Source organism: Cetorhinus maximus, chromosome 28, assembly GCF_964194155.1.
Source record: "Cetorhinus maximus chromosome 28, sCetMax3.hap1.1, whole genome shotgun sequence".
Taxonomy (NCBI): Eukaryota; Metazoa; Chordata; class Chondrichthyes; order Lamniformes; family Cetorhinidae; genus Cetorhinus; species Cetorhinus maximus.
The window spans coordinates 7,016,292-7,039,974 of NC_135906.1; the positions used below are offsets into that span (position 1 = coordinate 7,016,292).

General features: G+C 44.9%; 1 protein-coding gene across 2 annotated transcripts in view; it reads right to left on the reverse strand.

Moving 5' to 3' along the window:
• Nucleotides 1–23,462, reverse strand: part of LOC144668992 (CD209 antigen-like protein C) — a 47,087-nt gene extending 23,625 nt beyond the window's left edge. For both annotated transcript variants that reach the window (XM_078531531.1, XM_078531530.1), the window contains exons 1-4: nt 23,359–23,462; nt 22,512–22,631; nt 13,121–13,192; nt 1,989–2,140 (exon numbers count right to left, since the gene is read on the reverse strand). In XM_078531531.1, the coding sequence (XP_078387657.1) occupies nt 1,989–2,140; nt 13,121–13,192; nt 22,512–22,631; nt 23,359–23,449 (435 nt within the window). In that variant the 5' untranslated portion in view covers nt 23,450–23,462. The remainder of the gene's footprint in view (nt 1–1,988; nt 2,141–13,120; nt 13,193–22,511; nt 22,632–23,358) is intronic.
• Nucleotides 23,463–23,683: the final 221 nt, after the last annotated feature.

Here is a 23,683-nt window from a genome sequence, read left to right on the forward strand (position 1 = left end):
CTGGGATCCTCACAGCTGCCAAACAACCTGGAGTGGGAGGTGAGGATCCAGCTGTCATGATCCGCATAGGAATCAACAATATAGGTAGAACTAGGAATGATACTCTGTTGAGCTGCGGAGTTAAGCTCCAAATTAAAATGCATAATCTCAAAGGTTATAATCTCTGGATTATTACCTGAGCCACACACCAATTGGCATAGGATCAATCAGATTAGAGAAATAAACACATCGCTCAGAGAGTGGTGTGGAAAGTAGAGTCATGGGCCACTGGCAGCAGTATTGGGGAAAGAGGAAGCTGTTCTGCTAGGATAGGCTCCACTTAAACTGGGCTGGGATCAGTGTCCTGGCAAATCAAAAAAACTAGGGCTACAGATAGGGCTTAGAACTAAAAGAGGGTGTGAGGGGAGGGGGGTCGGTGGGAGGAGTCAGATGAAGGGAGATATAGAAATCTGAAAAGAAACATTGAGATGCCACAGCAGTATGGCGATATGGGTAAAGATGAGCAGAGTGGAACAGGAAGGGACAGAGAGTTTAATGGTAATAAAGCATCAGCAAATAAAGTCCATATGAAGCATAATAGAACCTGATGGCTTACATCCTGAGGTTTTAAAAGGGTAGCCGCCGGGACATTTATGGTTATGGGACATGGAGCGGTTATGATTTTACGAAATTCCCCAGATTCTGGAATGGTTTTAGTATATTGGAAGTTAGCAAATGTAACACCCCTATCCAAGAAAGGAGGGAGAAAAAAAAGCAGGGAACTACAGGCCAGTAAGCCTGACATCAGTTGTTGGGAAAATGCTGGAATCTATTGTTAAGGAAGTGTTAATAATGCACTCAGAAAATCATAGCATGATCGGACAGAGTCAGCGTGGTTTTACAAAGAGGAAATCATGTTTGCCAAATTCATCAGAGTGCTTCGAGGATGTAACTAGTCGATAAAGGGGAAACCACTTGTTGGAGTATACCTGGATTTGCAAAAAGCATTCAATAAGGAGCCACACAAAAGGCAAGAAAAGGACTCTCAGAGTTGAGGGTAATATATTAGCATGGATGGAGGATTTGTTCATGGACAGGAAACGTGGAGTAAGGATAAATGGGACATTTCAAGTTGTGAGGTTATATTGGGTGGAAAGTCACAAAGAGCAATACTGGGGCGTCACCTATTCACAATCTATCTTAGACAAAGAGAATCAGAGTAATGTATCCAAGTTTTCTGATGATACAAAGCTAGCTGGGAATGCAAGCTGTGAGGAAGACACAAAAGGTGTGAGCCTATTCACTTTGGTAGTAAGAATAAAAAAGCAGAATGTTTTTGAAAAGGCTTGATACTCCCTAAATGTGGATGTTCAGAAAGACTTGGGGTAGAGTTTTACTTCCCGCAGGCGGGCGGACGCCCAACCAACCCGATCGGGCGTAAAATAGTGTGTGATTCCGACGGGCAAGCGTCCCAACGCCATCGCACACTCGTGTGACATTTCAGTCGGCGGGTGCACAAGAGAGTCAGCAGCGTGCCCGTTGACAATAAAGAGGCCTATTAAGGCCCTTAGTTAATTAATTAAAAGCAATTTTTCACTGCCTGTCCAGCCTTACAGTTGGTGGGTGGGCGAATCAGCCAAGCAGCCTTTGGATTTTTTATGAAATCTCATCTACGGGTGGGATGAGGTTTCCAACAGTATTCCAACCAGAGGATTGTGATTATTTGGAATTCTCTACCTCATAGGATTGTAGATTCTCCTTCCTTGCATATATTTATGGCTGAGATAGACAGATTTTGGATCTCTCAGGGAATTGAGGGATGTTTGGGAGCGAGCAGGATAGTAAAGTTAAGGCTGATGATCAGCCATGATCATTTTGAATGGTGGGCCAGGCTGAGGGACTATGTTGTCTAATACTGCCCCTATTTCTTGTGTTCTTTTGTCCCTGCCCTTCTGGTTCTGAACATGCTACAAAGTTAACAGCTGTTGGTGCATTTGAAAATCTCCTACTTGTTCCTCAGCTTTGTTAATGACAACAAGATTGGCGTCCATTGATGCACAGGCTCTCTGGGCATCTATCCAGGTTTTTTCGTTTGTTGAAAAGTAATAACAGTGTTGCTCGAACTTCCTCCACTGGCCAGGACACCGGGAATGACATAGTTCTGTGAAGAAATTTAAATAAATATTAGAACCAGCAGGTACATTCCAGTACCTCACAAAAAAAAATCTACTTATTCACCAAGGTTTACCCAGCATTGTAAAGATACTGGTTACAGACCATCAAGTGTCTTGCCCCAGATCAGGTTCAATGGAACCCGCTGTGGGAGATTTGGTGGCCCAGCCAAAAGTACATTGAGTCTCGACGGGACCAGATGATCCCAGTGGTGGGTGGGACTGGAAAATCCCACCCAGAGTCTCACACTCCAGGACCTTATAATTGGATCTTGATTGAATCAGACACAATCCTGTGGCAACGCACACTGTGGCTGGGAAATCAGACCGCCCAACCTAATGGTTAGTTACAGTGAACCGTAGGCCCTAGTTACAGTCCCAGAGACAACTCGTCAGCCTCAGGAAGCACCAAGCTCGGTTCAACGTCGCAGAGGTCATTCAGAGTCATTCAGGGGGGGCACGCAGTTGGGGAAGGGGGTTCCGGTTGGGAAAGGGGGAGGGGAGACTCTTGATAGGGAGGATAATCAGTAGGAAACATAGTGGAAGAGCTGGGGGTGGGCACAGTCAGGGAAGGAGCGGTAGTAGGGGAAGGATGAGAGGCAGTTGGGAGGTGGTAAAAGCGATGGTTAGGCAATCCCTGATGTCTTGTGCAAAATTGTCAGGCCCCCTTTTTGCAAATGTAAAATATAAAATTCACATTTCAAGCACACGTCCTGGATGCCTGGCGTGGTACATTTAACAATATGAGGTCAATGCAAATGAGCAAGCTAACCAGCCACCATATTGAACCCTTTGGTACTTGTACAATAGGCTCAGCATGATTCAATTAATTTTGGGCCTCCCTTTAGGAAGGAATAGCTGAGGTGTTTCTTGTTTTCTTTCAGCCCAGTTTGTACTGTCAACCCAATATTGAGAATCCAGATTTTGGTCTCCACTCGGTGGGAGTGTCTGGAGTCCGGTTTGAACCCAGCTCCTTTTGACCCTGAAGGAGGATTGCTACTATTGAAGCAAAGGCTCTTTCGAAGGTGCTGCATGCAAACTAAATTACAGGAGTGCAAAGATATCATTATACAAGGACATATTTACTATTATTCTTTTTACTCTTTCAACCTCAAGCATTAAAAGTCCTCCATCTAACGTGCATCTTCAGCATCGCTTTCTTAAAGGGACCACACCATAGCTTTTAAAGCTTCCACAGTTACTTCTCCTGGTGTTCAGCATAGTTAGCCCTGGGTAATACCTCCATTAGGTTGTTACTTGATTCTAAGGATTACCTGGTGCTGCTCCCGACACTCTCTTCTTCCCTGCCCATTAAACCAGAGCTGGTCTCCTGGCTTCATGATGATGGATGAATATGGGATGTTATGGGCCGTGAGTTTGCAGACTATGGTGATCTACAATTCTGTGGCTTCTGGAGGCCCACAGAACTTCACGAATACAAAGTGCCAGATTTACCCTTCGTCTGTCCCATTTAGCCTGGTGGCAATGCCATACTTTGCAATGGAGGATGTAGTAATAATGGGAAACTTAAGACCGTAGCTTTAAGAATAATCCTGTGTTGTAAGATCACATGATCTGTGTAAACCAATGTGTTAGCAGCAAGGAGAGCCTCTCGTGGAGAGTTCTTCTTTAGTTATGCAGTTTGATGCACACGTGTAAGTTGCTGCTACTGTCTTGTAAATAAAGTTAATTGTTTCCACTAAGAAAAGTTGTCTGAAGATCGACTCTATAACAAACTGGTGACGAGGATGGGATCAGATCCGGCGCTGTCCCTCACCCGACAAGTGTTCAAGATAATTAAAAAGAAAGGAAGATATACTGACCAGGTATGCTGTCGCCTTAAGTTAAAGAAAAAACGGGCCCCAAACCAAATGGCTGAGAAATCGCCCGAAGCACTCCCAACATCTAAAAAAATACAAAATTGCAAGACCCCGATTGAGAATATACAAGACGGCCTAGCAAAACTTAAAAGAAAGAGAATCTGTACTCGCATTGTAGAATAAGCAGCAGCCCCATGGGCTCAGCAGGTTAGAAAAAACTGGCACGCTTGCAAGTTAAAAACAAAAGGGCTATCAGAGCAGAAAGAAGTGCTATAGTTTTAAATTTAAACAAAAGCAGCCCCGATTGGACCATAAGGGCCATTGGGTCTCGCGAAGTGCTGGACGTCCAACATCAAAAGAACCTACGGAATTTAAACACAAGAAAAAACCTGCAGACTCGGCCAGGAAAGGGAGAAGAATTTTTTTTTTCCAAATAGGAACGAGGTTTTACAAAGTTAAAAGAAAAGACTCGCGATCGCAGGAATCCCACCAAAACACGAAAAGTGCGGGAAACACAGCACAGAAAAGCCGACAGCTGCAGATACAGCCCGAGATAAAAAACCATCACTGTTCTAAAAAGCGGCAATACATTTAAACAGGGGAGTACGAGAAAAATGGCTATGGACAGAAAATTAGAAGAGACCTCAGAGAGGGGGCAACTCTGTCAAAGAACAAGAGCCCCAGGGAGAGGGCAACTCTGCCGAAGGGGGAAAGAGACCCCAAAGAGAGGGCAACTCTGCTGAAGGCAAAAGGAAACATAAGAGAGAGGGCAACTCTGCTGAAGGGAACAAGGGACCCCAGAGGGGAACAACTCTGCGGAAGGGAACAAGAGACACCAGAGAGGGGGCAACTCTGCCGAAAGGAACAAGAGACCCCAAAGAGAGGGCAACTCTACCGAAGGCAACAAGAGACGTAAGAGAGGGAGGGCAACTCTGCCGAAAGCAAAAAGAAACATAAGAGAGAGGGCAACTCTGCTGAAGGCAACAAGGGACCCCAGAGGGGAACAACTCTGCGGAAGGGAACAAGAGACACCAGAGAGGGGGCAACTCTGCCGAAAGGAACAAGAGACCCCAAAGAGAGGGCAACTCTACCGAAGGCAACAAGAGACGTAAGAGAGGGAGGGCAACTCTGCCGAAAGCAAAAAGAAACATAAGAGAGAGGGCAACTCTGCTGAAGGCAACAAGGGACCCCAGAGGGGAACAACTCTGCGGAAGGCATCCAGAGACCCCAGAGAGAGAGTAACTCTGCTGAAGGGAACAAGATACCCAGAGAGAGGGCAACTCTGCTGAAGGCTACAAGAGAACCCAGAGAGGGGGAAACATTGTCGAAGGCAACAAGAGAACCCAGAGAGAGGGCAACGCATTGAAGACAACAAGAGGCCCCGGAGAGAGGGCAACAGGGGACCCCAGAAAGAAGTCAACTCTGCAGAGGGCAACAAGAGACCCCTGAGAGGGGGCAATTTTGCCGAAGGGAATAAGAGACATCAGAGAGAGGGCAACTCTGCTAAAAGGAAGAAGAGACCCCAAAGGGAGGGCAAAGCTGCCAAAGGGAACAAGGAACCCAAGAGAGAGGGTGATTCTGCTGAAGGGAACAAGAGACCCCAAACAGAAAGGGCAATGCTGCTGAAGGTAAAAAAGAGACCCCAGGGAGAAGGCAAGTCTGTGGAAAGCAACATGAGATTGCAGAGCGAGGGCAACTCTGCTAAAGGGAAGAGACCACAGAGAGAGTGTAACTCTGCCGAAGGGAACAAGAGACCTCAGAGAGAAGGCAACTCTGCCAGAAGGAGGAAGAGACCCGAAAGGGAAGGCAAACCTGCCAAAGGAAACAAGGGATCTAAGAGAATGGGAAACTCTGCCGAGGGCAGCAAGAGCCGCCTGAAGGGGGCATCTCTGTCGAAGGTGACAAGAGACCCCAGAGAGAGGGCAAAAGAGGGAAGGCAAGAAGAAACTAAACATTTGAAAGAACATTTGATTCCCTTCAAGATAAAATGCAAAAGGAATTTGTCACCATTCAGCAACATGAATAAATAAAGACTGTCTTAAAGACTAAAATGGAAGCACAGCAGAAGAAACTTGAACAGGGCTCAGGTGAAGCCATGGTGATTGAATAGGGCTCTGGGGAAGTGCCGGTTATTGGAGAGGGCTCACAGGAAGCCCTGGGAGCTGGATTCAACCAGGAGACAGGAGTCTGGATAAACTCCAAGGCAGTTCCAGCTCTGTGAAACTAGCTGTCTAGCAGAGAGCTGAAGAATCAGCTGAATGAACCTAAAGAGGCCTTGAAAGGAAAAGCCATAGAACTTTCCAAGATGCGAGTCCATATGAAGTCATGGGTAACTCAACTACTGGACCAAAGCAAGTTGAGATTTCGCCTGAGAGTAATCTGCCTGACAGTGAAGTCAAAACGAAAGCCAAGACTAAATTCTGTGGTAAAAAGAAGACTCGTAGAAAGGGGATTCAGAATTACTGATGAGGTGCCATCGTCGGACAAGACTAAGCCTAATACTTCTCCACTTGGAGAAGGTGGAGAAAAGCCAAGGGAACCAAAAATAGACTCGTGATTTGCAGTTATGAGCAGCAGTTTACTACTGGAGAAACAATATATGTAAGGAATTTCGGCAGAGGACCAAAGTGGTTATCTGGTAAAGTCAGTTCTGTAACTGGACCATTGTTGTACCACGTGGAAGTGGGGGGCTGGATCACCTGTAAGCATGTGGATCATTCAAGAAAAAGAGAGATCACCCAACAAGATATTGTTTCACCTGTAACTATTCCTGAACCAGTGGTTCCTGTTGGGGTTACTCAACCAATGACAGACATGCCCGATGTCTCAGCTGGAGTGGAAGACACTGAACTGCATGTGCCTAATGAGGTACCTGATGTTAATGCGGTTCCAGAGAATGTGTTTCCTGCAAAAGAATCGGAGCTCGTGGGGCTACGATGTTCCACACGGATCAGGAAACCTCCTGAGAGACTGAACTCGTAATTTCATGACCTGAGTTGTCTGAAGATCGACCCTATAACAGAGGGTGTCCTCACAGTGCACATGGGACTTTGTTTTCTCTTGGGCTGTAGAGTGTTAACTTGTACAAATGTTATGGCTGACAGAGAAGACTTTGATGAGTAAGTTGGTGAAGATGAGGTCAGAGTGACTCTGACTTCATGATGGTTTCCTCACCTGTTGCAAGTCCATTCTAGCAGCCCTGTCACTCAGAATGTGATGAGCTCAGCCATTGGCCATACTGCTGAGTTAGGGCAGGTAGTGGGTATTGAAATTCCCACTCGCATATATTCTGTGCATTTGATTTCCTCAGTCCTTTCTCCCAGTCCTGTCCAACATAGAGGAATGCTGATTCATCACTTGAAGGATAAATGGCAGGTGTATCAGTGGGAGATATTCTTGCTCTTCCTTGACCTAAAACCATGTGACTTTGTGAGGCCAACAGCCAATGTTGAGGACACCCAGGTCCATTCTCACTAAACCGTATACCTCTAATTCCACATCTGGTTTGTCAGTCCTGTTGGTGAGCAGGACACATTGAGTGAAGTAGATCAGCAATCTGGATTCCACATCTTGGTGAAGATGACTCTGCAGGTTTAATTTGGATAAGATCTTGCCCTAATAACAAAGTTCCATTCAGAACTTTTCTTGTTGTTACTAAAGTGTAATTTTATAACTGAATGTCTTGCTAATCCACATCAGAAAGAACTAAGAATGATTGAAGCCAGACTGGGATGGGAAGGGTGGCAGGTTCCTGTTGCCTCAAGGGCATTGCTGAACCAGTTTGGTTTTCTCTGGTACCAGCCCGTCCTCATAATCTAACCCTTTAAACAGGACTAACCCTCTGCTCAGGGCCCTCAACCGTGTCCGGCCCATATCCCGTGCATCCTCCCTCACGCCTTCTCCTCCTTCCCAGAAACATGATAGGGTCCCCCTTGTCCTCACTTATCACCCCACCAGCCTCCGCATTCAAAGGATCATCCTCCGCCATTTCTGCCAACTCCAGCATGATGCCACCACCAAACACATCTTCCCTTCACCCCCCTTGACGGCATTCCGTAGGGATCGTTCCCTCCGGGACACCCTGGTCCACTCCTCCATCACCCCCTACTCCTCAACCCCCACTTATGGCACCTCCCCATGCCCACGCAGAAGATGCAACAACTGCCCCTTCACTTCCTCTCTCCTCACCGTCCAAGGGCCCAAACACTCCTTTCAAGTGAAGCAGCATTTCACTTGCATTTCCCCTAACTTAGTCTACTGCATTCGTTGCTCCCAATGCGGTCTCCTCTACATTGGAGAGACCAAACGCAAACTGGGCGACCGTTTTGCGGAACACCTGCGGTCTGTCCGCAAGAAAGACCCAAACCTCCCTGTCGCTTGCCATTTTAACACTCCACCCTGTTCTCTTGCCAACATGTCTGTCCTTGGCTTGCTGCATTGTTCCAGTGAAGCCCAACGCAAACTGGAGGAACAGCACCTCATCTTCCGACTAGGCACTTTACAGCCCTCTGGGCTGAATATTGAATTCAACAACTTTAGATCTTAAACTCCCCCTCCCCCCATCCCCACCCCGTTTCTTTTCCCCCCCCACCCGCTTTTTTTTTTCAATAATTTATATAGATTCTTCTTTCCCCACCTATTTCCATTATTTTTAAATCTAAAACTAAAACCCTTAGTCTTTCCACCCCACCCCCAATAGAGCTGTACTTTGAATATCCTGTTTTCCATTCTTAATTAGCACTTTTCTCAGACAAAGACCACCACCTTCAACACCTCTCTGACCCTTTTGTCTGTGATATCTTTTGATTATCTGCTCACACCACACCCTCAATGTGTCTCTTCCCCCACCCCCCCCACCCACCTTAAACCAATTTATATTTCTCCCTTGTTGAAACTATGCTGCAGTTCTGCCGAAGGGCCATGAAGGCTCGAAACGTTAACTGATTTCTTCTCCGCCGATGCTGCCAGACTTGCTGAGTTTTTCCAGGTAATTCTGTTTTTGTTTTGGATTTCCAGCATCCGCAGTAGCTTTTAGCTTTTTGTTTTTACCTCTGCTTAGTTGGACCTAACCTCAGATGAATAGAGTGATCAGTTTTAACTGAGGGTGTTCTCAGATTGGGTGGAGCACAAGCTGAGAGGAAAATCTCCTGTGAGGAGCTCAGTGTGAGGCCCTGAAGTCTCATTTAAATTATCCAGGGTAGTGTCTCATCCAAAATCAATGAACAGTTCTGATCTCCATATTTCAAAAAGAAATAGATGCAATGTAGAATGTGTGAGAAAGATCCTATCAGGGAACACTGAATATTTTAGGGCCTTTGTCTCAAGAAAAGAGATATTTGAGAGGTGACCCAGTAGAGATCTTTAAAATTAAGAAAGGGCTAGATAGCATAGACTTAGAGAAGATGTTTCCACTTGTGCAGATGTCCAAAACTAGTGTGTCTAGAATGCAGACCTTGCTACAACAAAGAATAGTTGAGGCTACCATAGATGTATTTAATGTGAAGCTAGATAAGGACATGTGAGAAAAATGAATAGAGGATATGTTGAGAGGGGGAGATGAAATATGGCTGGGAGGAGTCTCGAGTGGATCATAAACATCAGCATGGATCAGTTGTCTAAATGAAAATTCAAGTAGCACAACTTTCTTAATAGCAGAACTGAATTTTCTCCGTGGTCATTCACAATGATGTCCTGATGATTAATTTTCAATTCCTAGAGACTCCAGTGAAATCTATGTGAGATATTCGGTGAGAGTTGGGAGACACCCTGACATCGCCCCAGTTGGGCAGAATGAAATGGCCGTGTGCATCACCTGACCTGACCCTGTCTGCATTACTGAATTCTGTCCTTAGCAAGACCCTGATCCTGGCCAGTGGTGGGCACCCAGCAGTGGGACCAGAAAGACCAGGCTTGCTGCAGACCAACAGCACAGTTATTTTCCCAAATGTGTTGCAGGAGGCCACCTCTGGACTACTGCCAGTCTTCAGCATCAACAAGGGCCATTGTGGCAGTGTCACAAAATTGCCACATAGCCACTTAATCGAGCCTGATAGCCACCATTCGCTGTCGGGCAAGTATCTGATGCTGGTCACATCCCATATTTGGCAACATCACTCAGAGGTGGGGTTGTGTTAGGGACATCCATGATGCAATATTTTCAAATTTTGCTCCCAGTCTTGCCTCCAAGCCCATCTGCACAGGAATGGGAAAATTCAGCCCCTTGTCCCTACTGTCCAAAAAGATCCAAAGGATCTGATATGTCCCTGTCAGGTAAGAAAGTGACTGAGCACATGACACATGACTCTGCCTATATCCTCTGAGGGATCCAGGCATCATCCTTACCCCCCCCACACAAAATGGGCATCTAAAGGGTATCTACAGAGAAATCTCAGACTAAGGGTGCTGATGCCCACCCTCCCCCTTCAGATCCATGCGATTGCATTGCCTGTTACAGGCAGAGGAGCTCTGTCTTTCCCCCCTCCCCCACCTTTCCTTTTTATCAGTCAAGGTACTGGAAATGCCCCAGGGACAGGAGCAAACTTAGAAGCCTTCCCATATCTAGAGCCGCATGAGGCAGTCAAAGCAAATGCTTATATTGGCTTCCATAGCTTGTTTTCCCTGGAACAGGTCACTAGCCTAAAGCCAGAAGCTATAGCTTGAGGGGGGCCATTCCACATCAAGCATAGCTGAACAGGAGTCTGTCACACTCTTACCGCCTGCCATAGGTGAATTAGAAGGATTTGCAGGTTGCTAATCAACCTGTTTGGCCTCGTTATGAACAGATCTCCCATGGCCATCAAGTCGGCACTCTTAAGTGGCACTCAAACAGAGAGCTTATAGATCAGAAACAGGGAAACTACACACTGCATCATCAGACCTCCCATTCAGGAGCAGAGAAATGAGGGAAATCATTTATTGATATGATCACACTAGAGACAAAGGTATTTAGTATCTTCTAGAGCCATTGATAAGTAGCTGTACAATATTATTGATCCACCTGATTCCTGTGTCATTATTCTGATAGTTTCCAGTATGAATACTTGAAAGTTAAAGGTCTCTCTGATGGCTATTAAACTTACTCTCCTTCAGCTGTGAAATTTCAGTCCTAAGTTCAGCGAGTGATCTATTTGTCTTCTCTGACATTCTTGCAACTGAAAGAGGAACAAACCTTTAGATCATGTGGCACTTTTTCTCCAAGATCATTATCACCTTTGCTCCAGATTTACTTTGAAACTGCAGTGATTCTTCCGATCGCATTATCAATGTTTATACAAAAGTATAGAAATCTTGCATTCAGCTCTTGAACATCATATTTCAAAGAATCATAACAGCAAAAGAGAGAAAGACCAAATTTGTGCTGACTTTTTTTTCTGACCTTAAGGGAAAAATACACAAGCATCTGCAATTTATTATACTTTCTTCACCAAGAGCAATGGACTTCCAATAGAGCTCAGGATTTCTCTCTTGACAGCATTTGGATTGTGGCCTGATTTAAACACAGAGCTATCTTTGCAGCAGATTACTACATTTGGCATCAAATGCTGCAGTGTTCCTACACTCAGAGTATGTTCTAACTTACCATGAGCAATGCTAAAGGAGGTCAGCTGAATGATATATTAAATGTCTTGCACAAACATCTGATTGGCTCTTGGGAAACTTCACGTGATCAAAAAATGCTTTCCCACTATCCACTTATTTCAGTGATTCATGAAATTGAGTCCCAGAACATTGCTACAGTACTTCCTCTCTAGGAGCATTAAAGGCCTATCCACCTTCAGCCGTTTCATCAAACCAACCTGACTTGGAGATATCTCGTTGTTCCCATTCCTGGGGTTAATGCCCTGGAATTCTCAATTGAACCCCATAGTGGGAAAAAACATCAGCAGAGGAATGGCTCAGTTTAAGGAAAAAACCCATTGGCACTACCTGGATAGCTAGGGATGCGCAATAACAATGCTTGCTCAGCCGCTGCAGAGGTAGTTAAGAATTAACCATGTTGGCGAGGGACTGGATTAATACATCGGCCAGACGAGGTAAGGGTGGCAGAATTTCTTCCCTCAAGGACATTGGGGAACCAATTGGGATTTTATGATAGTCTGAAAGCTTCATGGTCACTTACTGATACCAGATTTATTTATACAAAATACAAATTTTTAAACCACTAAGTGGGATTTGAACTAACATTCTCAGGATAATTTGCCAAGACCTGAGGGTTACTGCTCAGTCAGATAACCACTACACAGGTGTATAAGCTCGACCTTATCCTGTGCTGCATCTGTCCAGAACAGCATTGGTAGGAGTGACCATAGTCAGGCCAACACACAAAGCTTCCTGAATGATCGGCATCACATCCACAAACATTCACTCCCTCCACCACCGATGCACAGTAGCAGCAGTGTGCACCATCTACAAGATGCACTGCAGGAATTCACCAAGGCTCCTTAAACAGCACCTTCCAAACCCATGACCACTACCACCTAGAAGGACAAGGGCAGAAGATACATGGGAACACCACCAGCTGGAAGTTCCCCTCCAAGCCACTCAACATCCTGAATTGGAAATATATTGCCGTTCCTTCACTGTCGCTGCGTCAAAATCCTGGAACTCCCTTTCTAACAGCATTGTGGGTGTACCTACACCACATGGACTGCAGCGGTTCAAGGAGGCAGCTCATCACCACCTTCTCAAGGGCAACTCGGTATGGGCAGTAAATGCTGGTCCAGCCAGCGAAGTTCACACCCCATGAATTTTTTTAAAAAAGCATGTCTGATCAGGAGTCTCTCACGCTCTTATCACCTGCCATGGTCATGTTGGAAGGATTTGTGGGTTGATAATCCAACTGATTTGCCGTGTTATGAATGCGCATTCCATGGCCATCAAGTCATGAAGTGGCACTCAGACCAGGAGCTTTTAGCTCAGAGACAGGGACACTGCCCACTGTGCCATCAGAGCTCCCATCCAGGAGCAGAGAAATGAGAGAAATCATTCATTTGTGTGTTCACACCAGAGACAGAAGTGTTTGCTATCTAGAGCCAGTGATAAGTAGCTGTACAGTATGATCAATCCACCTGATTCCTGTTTCAATATTCTGATAGTTTCCTATGTGAATACTTGAACATTAAATGTCTCTCTGATGGCTATGAAACTTACCCTCTTTCAGCTGTGAAATTTCAGTCCGAAGTGCAGCGAGCGATCTACTTGTCTTCTCAGATATTCCTGTCACTGAAAAAGGAACAAGCCTTTAGATCATGTGGCACTGTTTCTCCAAGAAAACATTATCACTTTCACTCCACGTTTACTTTGAAAACACAGTGATATTTCTGATCACATTATCAATCTTTACATAAAAGTAATGTCTCGTAGAGGAGGCATGAGGAAACAAAATCTAAAATAAATGTGTTTCCCTTCTATACTCTCTTGTTTAAATTCTGTTTTTTAAAACAAAGGACAAATGGTCAGACTGATAAAATGGCTACAGCTGACCGAATGATTGTCATTCTGGTAGTTTCTATGCAGCTTCAAAGTGGACAAAGGCTAACTCATCAAAACTCCTGGAATGTAACACTTCTTGCATTGTATAAACATTCCAGCCAAGTCAACACAGATGATTAGTAGATGAAACCTTCTCCTCCAGCCAGCCCTGGGCAATGGCACAGCTATTGGTATTCCTCACCCCCAATGTTGTGTTAACGGTCCTACAGTTACCTGCTCAAAACACAATGGGTTTTCACAAGGGGCCTCGTCAGCTGAATGGCTCAACCTGAAAGTTTCCTGTCACATGACTGAGGCTTGAGCTGTTTGACTTGCTTTAATTGTTGTGAGGAACCCGTTTTTGGAAAATTTGAAGGACATTGAATTTTGGACATTCTCCCTCCTGAATCATTTTTAAAAGTTTGCCATATTAGTTCGAGCTTTAAATATGTCACTCTTCAAAAAACCATGGGTCAAGATAAATATCTAGTGAGGAACACCTTGAAAGGAAGGAGATATTTTGTATACCTAAGTTAACAATAACTGCTGTTGCCAGGATAAAGATTCTTGCTGATTGCTTAAAAACACCTGGCCTAAGAGAAGTAGTCTTTGAACATGTCAGTCTTTTAAAAAGCACTCTCAGTTGGAGAGTGAGTAGGTGTGCCTTAGAAACAAGCTGCAAGAAAAAGACTCTATCTTTCCCTCTCTCTCTGCCATACCTTTATGTTAAACTATCCTCAGAAGCACCTCATCAGGATAACATTTTTTTTTGAAAATTCATAAAGTTGTGATAAGTAAGAGTCATCAAGGACAGTCATACCAAATAATCTGTCTGAACGAACTTCCAGATCTATTGTGGCCAGAATTCTGTTATATCAACAGAGTTGAGATCTCTTTGAATTTTATCCTTTTAAAAGAAACTTTCCCATACTTCAGCCTTTGCAGAGGATTGTATTTGGTTTGTCCTGTTTTGTGTTTGTGTGTGAGTGTATGGGAGTTTGAATATCTGTTATTATTTATAAACAGGAAAATTGTTACACTTCTAAACTACAACTTGTATGTTAACCAGTTTATTAACTTGTTTTAAAAAGTAGTTTGTTTTATAATAAATTGATAATTTTGTGCTTACTGAAATAAGCCTGGCTGGATTCTTTTTATACTGGGAAAACAATATCAAAGGTAAACAATTAGCCAGTTTTGTGGGCCAATTAAAGATTTAAACTGTTGTTGTGACCTGTGGAGAAGTGGGGCTGGAATTGACCATAGAGCCTTCCGACCATGATCCATAACATTATATATCTTTTGAATTCTGTTTTTAATTGCAGTTTAACCTCAGAAGAGAAAACCACACTCCAGGCCAGCAGCCTGCCTCTGTCTGCCACCTTCTATTAACAGAGCAGCAGCAGAAACAGAGCTCTGTCTAGGTTTTAAATTGCCTGGCCCTCATCTACACTGTTTTTCTACTGAAACGTCTGAATTTTGGTACCAGTGCCTACTGCAAGACTGATTCATCTCTACGTGTTTCTACCATTGTGGAAGTCAGCTCTACTGGAAAAGTGGATCACCCAATCAGTTTAAACTGACTAACCTCTCTGAAGGTACATACCATTGGACTTTTGATTCTGGACTGTGGAATTGTGTGAAACAATATTTCTTATTTTGTTTGTGGACTTTGCCCTGTACCTCCTTCTTTCCTTATCCCTCTTTTATTGTGTGAATGTACTGGGGTTATGTAGCAGCACCTCCTCCCGTGTTTCGAGCGTGTGTAAAATAAACTAACCCTCTGATTTTACCCGTGTTTGCTGTGGGGTTATTAATAGAGGATTGGGCACTCCAAAACTGAGGGGTTGGTGAAATTACTCCATCACTTGAAAAAGGGGAAATCAAAAATCAAAAACGCCTTTCTGTTTATGGATGGGTGGCGAGAGGAGTAATCAGGGCTGTTTAAGTTTAACCCCCAACTGTCCGTAACAGAAATTAGGAGCTCAAGTCCAGGAAAAACCTCATTTGAATTTGACCAGAGTCCAAGTTAAGAGTTGAGCCAAATTTGATATAAAAGAGTCATTTGGAAGCTGAGAGGAAAACCCAGTGCCGGGACAAATTTTAAAATGCAAGTAACTTAACACAGCAAATAACTTTTCCCTAACATTAAAAAATGGCAACTTTTGGTGCCCAGATGTTTGTTCAGCAAGGGAAGTTAAACAGTGAAATTTTGGCGGCCCTTAGCACAGAAAAATTGAAAGCTGTAACTAGGGAGGTACAGTTAAAATTGCCCAGCAAAATCAGGTAAATGAACTGACCCAGTCATTGGTAGAACATTTGTATCTCATGTTACCAGCAGAGCAGTTAGTTGAAGAGCAATCATGAGTCCGAATCTCCTCCCCAAGCCCATTTTGAGCTGGAAAAGCTTAAATTGCAGCTAGAATTTCAGGAGTGGGAAAGAGAGAGAGAGAGAGAGAGAGAGAAGCTCATGAAAGAGAGAAGGATAAAGAAAGACAGAGAGAAAGGGGTAAAGGAGAGAGAGGAAGGGAAGCTTAGGAGAGAGAGAGAGAAAGAGAATTCCAGCTCTGAAAATTGGAAATGGAGCCTAGCAGCTCAAAGGGAGAGAGAGGCCAGACAATTGGAAGCGGCAAGAGAAAATGTCTCTCTGCCCAGTAGCATCCCTTATCCCCCTAACCCATAACACTCTCTGGGGCCCTCAAGCATGCGAGATTCCATTCCAAATTTGAAGAGAGCGATGTGGATTCTTGTTTTTTTACCACCTTTGAGAAAATAGCAGGACAGCTAAAATGGCCCTCAGATATCTGAACATTTTTGATGCAAGGGCAGCTGTCTGGGAGAGCCCAAGAGGTCTGCTCAATGCTGCTTTCTGAAGTATCCCTAAATTAGGAGCAAACAAATGTGGCCGTCCTAAGTGTGTAAAAGTTAGTCCCGGAGGCACATCGCCAACAATCCCAGAATGCTCATGTGAAGCCCACGCAAACCTACATCAAGTTTGAACAGCTGAAACAAATCACGTTCGACCAATGGATACGACCCCTAAGAATCTCATGCATCCATGAGGGGCTGTTGTGAGTTGTACTCTTGGAGGATTTAAGAAGTTTCCTATCCTCCAACCGGCGAATACGCCTAGAAGAGCTGAGAATCCTCACAGCCAGGGGAGGAGACAGCTATGCTCTCACCCATAGGCCTGGAGACTCAGGCAGACCCTTTCCAAACTACACCCATGAACATTGGAAAGATAAGCAGGGCCGCCTAGATTGGAAAGACTCCCCCCACTCCATCGCCATTCATAAAAGAAATTACAAAAGACGTGTGAGAAACGCCCCCTACAGTCCAATAGAGGAATTCCCAGAGGCTGGTGTGTTCTCATTGCAACAAAATAATCCATTCCAGACCTGAATGTTGGACATTGCGAGGCAAGCCAGTTGTCCGACTAGGGCTTCCACATGAGGAGCCACCTGGAAGAGCGCCCCAATCGGTAGTGCCGCACAGCAGGCAAGGCTGCTCGCTACAGAAACATACCCTTCGGAGGGCATGGCACTGTGTGCGTCCGAGCCGGACAAACTCCCAGAGAGCTTCCGGAGTTTTGTCCTGTCAGGAACTGTGTCCCCCTACCCGTCCCAAAATGTGAACAAGTCCATGGTGGTGCTCTGGGACACAGGGGCCACTCAGTCCTTAATGTTGGAGGGAAACCTGAACCTAGCCCTTGGTTCCTCCCTAAAGGCCAAGAAGACATGGATCAGTGGAGTGGGAGGAGGATCTGCGTTTGCACCCCTCCATAAGGTCCACCTTGAGTGTGGCTTTGCTTCAGGCCCTGTTACACTAGGAATTGTCCCTAAACTACTAGCAGCAGGAATCGATTTCCTCCTTGGGAATGATTTAGCTGGCTGCAAGGCGCTAGCCAGTGAAAGAAAAGAGGCCAGTACCATGTAGCAGGGAACTGCAGATGGGCAGAAAGCTGGGGAAGGTCCCGAGGCTCGAAAGGGTGGGATGGCACCCACAGACCTGGAGCAAGAGCAGCTCGAAGGTAGCAAGTAAAGGACACTTAACCATGTATTCTTCTACCTTTTAAAAATTGGACTCTAACTGCCCTTATTTCTGATACGTATGTGTGTTTGTGTGTGTGTGTATATGTTTATGTGTATGTGCATGTGTGTGTTTGCATTTGTGTGTGTGTGTTGTGTATGCATGTATGCGTGTGTTTGTGTGTGTGAATGCGTGTGTGTGTGTATGTGTGTGTGTGTATGTGTGCTTGTGTGTGTGTGTGTATGTGTGCGTGTGTGTATGTGTGTGTGTGTGTGTGTGTGTGTTTGTGTGCGTGTGTTTATGTGTGTGTGCGTGTGTGTGTCTGTGTGCATGTGTGTATGTGTGTGCGTGTGTGTGTTTGTGTGTGTGTGTGTATGTGTGTGTGTGTGTGTGTGTGTGCGCCCGAATACCTGCATGAAGACCAAATGCTTGTTGTCTTCATGTCACCTTTTTATTATTTTTCTCGGCTTTAGTGGTTAGTAAACTTGCTCTTTCTTTGACTGAAGACCTTGTTTCATTGGCTTCTTCGTGTTCACAGCTTAAATAGTTAAATACATTCTGATTTGGAAAAGGCATATCCTCGTGAAAAATAAGCTTAAACATTTGTTGTGACTAACCCAGGACATTGAATAAAGGGGAGCTATTTCACCCCTTCTCACCTGATCGTAACAAATCAAGCCTTGGTTCAAACATGGACAAAACAACTGAACTCCAGAGGTGAGGTGAAAGTGACTGCCCTTGATATCAAGGCCGCGCTTGACTGAGTGTGACATCAAGGAGCCCTGGCAAAACTGGAGTCAATGGGAATCGGGGGAAAACTCTCTGCTGGTTGGAGTCATATCTAGCACAAAGGAAGGTGGTTGTGGTTGTTGGAGGTCAGTCATCTCAGCTCCAGGGCGTCACTGCAGGAGTTCCTCAGGGTAATGCCCTTGGCCCAACCATCTTCAGCTACTTCGTCAATGACCTTCCTTCCATCATAAGGTCAGGAGTGGGGATGTTCGCTGATGATTGCACAATGTTCAGCACCATTCGCGACTCCTCAGATACTGAAGCATTCCATGTCCAAAAATATACAGGCTTGGGCTGACAAGTGGCAGTAACATTCGCACCACACAAGTGTCAGACAATGACCATCTCCAACAAGAAAGAGTCCAGCCATCACCCCTTGATGTTCAATGCCATTACCATCACTGAATCCCCCACTATCATCATCCTAGAGGTTACCACTGACCAGAAACTGAACTGGACTAGCCATATAAATACTGTGCCCACAAGAGCAGGTCAGAGACTAGGAATCCTGCGACGAGTCACTCACCTCCTGACTCCCCTGAACCTGTCCATCATCTACAAGGCACATGTCAAGAATGTGATGGAATACTTCACACTTGTCCTGATGAATGCAGCTCCCACAACACTCAAGAAGCTTGACACCGTCCAGGACAAAACAGCCCACTTGATTAAACGTTCACTCCCTCCACCACCAGTGCACAGTAGCAGCATTGTGTACCATCTACAAGATGCGCTGCAGGAAGTCACCAAGGCTCCTTTGACAGCACCTTCCAAAACCACGACCACTACCATCTAGAAGGACAAGGGCAGCAGTTAGAAGGGAACACCACACTTGGAAGTTTCCCTCCAGATCAGTCACCATCCTGACTTGGAAATATATCGCCGTTCCTTCACTGTTGCTGGGTCAAAATCCTGGAACTCTCTTCCTACCAGGACTGTGGGTGTACCTACACCACATGGATTGCACTTTCTCAAGGGTAACTCGGGATGGGCAATAAATGCTGGCCCAGCCAGCGAAGCCCACATCCCATGAATGAATGAAAAAAAAAGATCAGCTAGAAATAGACAGGTTAGTGAAATGAGCAAACAGGTAGCAGAGACAATTTAACTCAGAGAAGTGAAAGAGAAAGAAATGAGGGAATTATAAAGCTGTTAAATTCACATCTGTTGTGGAGAAGTCACATAAGATTAGGTAAGATATACAGCACAGAACCAGGCTATTCAGCCCAAGCAGCCTATGAGAGTTTTTATGCTCTACTTGAGCCTCCTCTCATCTTTCCTCATCTGAATCTATCATCGGAACCCTCTATTACCTTCTCCCTTCTATGCTTTTCTAGCTTCCACTGAAATGCATCAATACTATTCACATCAACCATTCCCTATGTCAGCGAACTCGTCATTCTAACCACTCTGGCTAAAGTTAAATTCCCTATCGGATTTCTTGGTTATTGAAATATGTAATTAAGAATAGTATGATGTGAACAGTTAGAGAAATTTGAGATGGTAAGAAAGAGCCAACATCAATTTGTAAAGAGTAGAAGATATCCAATAAACCTCACTGAAATTTTTCTGAAGAAAGAGCTGGAGGCATAGAAGTTGAGGGCCTGTCATGAAGCTATTAATGTGTATAACGTTATTGGAAATTAGTATTTTTTAAATAGAGGTTTAGCCTGTGGGTGTGTCTGTGTGTATGTTAATTAGATTAAAGCCAGCTAGTCTGGGTGTTTTGATGTATAGTAGTTTTGAGGTGTAAACAGTAAGGTAGAGTTCATTTGCATTTTGTTGAATATAGCATTCAAGAACGGGAGTGAAATCTTGCACCTAGCTAGGAGACACCAAGCAATGTGTTTATATTACTAATAAAATTGGTACTATGAAAGGGGTTTTATTGTTAGAAGAGGTGGACTTCAAAGGGCCTGGTGATACAATGAGAATTTACATTCAAAGAGAAGTGTTGGGTATAACAGAAAGCAGTTTTGTGTGTGCAGAGCAGAGGCATGTAACATCTAGGCAACTGTAAGACAACACTATGTCTGCAAAGGAACCAAAGTGAAAGGAAGCTCATTTTGAATTTGTAAGGTGAAAATGCTTTGCCTGGTGTCTGCTGAAAGTCTATGGGTTGTTGTTGCCTTAATGGAGATTAGTTTGGGAATTTGTTAAAAAGTTATGATAGTAGAAACTTGTAGCCATGTGTATATGTTTAACTTGTGTAAATTAATAATTGCCTCGTATTTTGATGTAAAACCTCTCTAGAATTGGTGGTCTTATTCCTTAATTTAGAGCTGCCCCTCAAACATATCACTTAAAAATATAAGTTATGATAATTGTTTAAAGTTTCCCTCTGGAATTTTAAATAACTCAGCCTTTACCAGCTGCTGTGTCATAACAGGGGCACTGTGACCTTCAGAGCCACTGTCATGGGGTGTCCACCCACACAATCGCAGCTGATCTCAGGCCCAATTATCTGACAAATGGAGGTCACTGTCTCCCTTGAGAGGTGGTGACTCCTTCGGCATTGCACCTCAGACATAATGAAGCAACTGCATCGCCGCCTGTAAACCCTGGCAGCAGGATAGTGGCATCTTCTGCGGCCCCTTCTGCCTTGGACTTCCTGCTGGCCCTGTGCCCCTTGTGCCTGCGCCTCTCTTCCCACAGGTATCTCCCCTGGAAGCTGCATTGGGACACCTGGCCTCCTCTCCCTTCTGCCCCTCTCTTCCTCCTAAGAGGAGGCGCCACCAGTGGAGACCACAATCCCCAGTACCAGGGTAATGGAAGGCTGTCTGATACCTGGAAGGGTTCACACGGCCGGAATCCTCAGGGGGCCTTGGAGACAACAATATGTCCTGAAATGAAGCCTGGAAATGCTAACAATGAAGCCCCAAACAGAGATGAAGCTGCCAAGTACTAATAAGCAACCGGCAGCAAACTATCTCCAAAAGTCCTCACCACTCTCGCTGGCAATGCTGCTGATCCTTTTTATCCTGCCCGCGGATGAGGTTTAGCAAATTGCCAGATGCCCGCCTGCCCGTTTTACCCGTACGATGAGCGCGAAATCACTCGGGCAGTGTAAAATCCAGCTTAATTGCCTCTTTAATGGCCTTAACTGGCCTCATAATTGATGGTGGGCATGGCTCCGACTCCCACGCGCGCCTGCCAACCGAAATGTCGCGCAAGTGTGGGAGCCAGTGCCACGCCCGCTTGCCCGGCACCATCACTCGCCATTTTATGCTCGAGCAGGTTGGGCACGTGCCCACCCGCTCAGCGAAAAATCCTGCCCACGGAAATACGGCAATAAAAACTCAGTCTTCAAAACTGCCTGCTCCTGCTGGTGGGATGTCAGGGATGTACTTATTAGTGCAAGGTTCAGTTAGGCTGTAACGGTCGACCCAGGTCACGAGCATTTACAACGGTAACTTTACTCAACCCCGCTCCACCAATGCCACTCACATAAAGCAGTCCTGCCAACTACTAACTATCCCACTGAGCCCCATTAAATCCTGCCTTCTCTATTATCATCAAACATGTCAAAAACGGGCTTGCCCCCAGCGCACAAGAATGGACCAGACAGGAAATTGATGCAACAGAGCAATTTTTATCTGATCGAACTATAGAACAGGAACTGAGACTGGGTCTTTCCGGTCCCGCAAACTGCGGGAATCATCACGGGCGGGAACGGAAAATTTGACGGACTAGCGAAAGGTCCGCAGGCTTCGGGTGGGAATTTCCAGTCCCACGGCGGGCGGGACCGGAACATCCAGTCCACAGAATTTCCTCATGCACCCGGATACGTCCTGGTGTAACTACGAAGCTTTGCTCTTCCTTTTCTGATGATGTGTAATGGGTGCAGCCCGAGAAAAGGCAGAGGTGGGTTGCTCAGATACCTGCTCTCAGTGTTCAGATTCTCTTAGATGACATCCTCCGGGTTTTGGAGCCTGTGTGCCAAAAACTGCTCCACCTGTGCCCCTGCAGGGTCAATCTTGGCCAACGGGAGATGAGGCAGCTTGTGGGTTATTGACTGAGGTGGGGGTGGGCGGTGAAGGGTGGCACGGCAATGGGTGAAACAGACGCACTTTGAGTAGAGTCCAACTTCCACGTCCCCTTTCACCATCATCACTCGCATGACCCAGCCTCATTTCACTGCTGTATTATTAATACATGTTCATTCATCCTTATCTTTGAATTAACTTTGTTAACTGTCATTGCAGAATTTGCAGCCAATGTTCCATAGTTCAAGAAAAATCACATAACTTACATAGTATAACTGCAGTGCTTAGAATCACCACAGACAGCAAGATGGAGAGACCCAGGAGAATGTAGATGACCAGAGATGGACGTTTTCCTCGGCCGGACTCTGCTGATTGGACACCTTGTTCTGTAAAGTGTAAGAGAAGATCATCACTGAAGGGATTAGAGGGACCCACCTTGTTAAAAAGACTCCAAACATTTTCTCATTTGGCCCTGGAGAAGGGGAGCCGAGTGTTGCTGTCAACACCGGATGTTTTAAACTTTGTACAGTCGGGGCCCACTGGGCACACTTTTCTTCAATTTAAGAACTCCATTAAAGCCAGCTTAAAGACCAAACTGGACAAAAAACTGAAATGACGCAAGTTATGGATAGTTACATAACGGAGACACTAAATATTTACTCATGAAATCTGCATCATACAAGGAATAGACACCATTGCCCATTTCACACCTCTCTGCTCTCAATTCTTCAACATTTCACCATGCTCATCAGCATCTTTACTTCAAAGTCTTCGCCGCAGATTACAGTGTGAGTCAATAACACCATCGAAAGGGCAGTCACAGCTTTATTCCGACCCCGCTGCTTTATTTCACTGTTCATTGCTTATTTCACTATCAGTTAAAGGGATGGTCACAGCGGGGATTCCAACCCGATTCCGATATTTCATTGCTCAGCTCTAAAGTCCATCAGTTCTTCCAAAGAAGTGGAACTTCCTAATGAGGATTTCTCTCAATCAACAAGAAATTACTTTTTTACTGTTGTGAATTCATCTGAATGCCAATGAAAATTAATTCTAGTGAATTATCAAGGACTGAATACCCTGTACGGTGATAATAAGATCATTGATTTGTACCTGAATTCACGTTTTCCTCTTTTCTTCTGCCTCCTTTTTGTTGATTATGATGAATCTGATCACAATTTGAATAAACATTGTCCAGCTCCATGTTCTCAGCTGGAAGAACTACTTCTCTCAAAAGACGATTTTATTTCTCACGGTTCCTTTTCTGCATGCTATGTTTTCTCTGAAAAACCACAGATACAGATTATGCTAGTTGGGCATCAAGATACTTTAGCACTTCTGTTTTTTGATGATGCCATGGGCTTGTATCCATTCCCTGTTGAATTTGTTTCTGCTGTTGATGTTTTTAATGCCCCTTCTATAATCAGTTGCTGAAAAT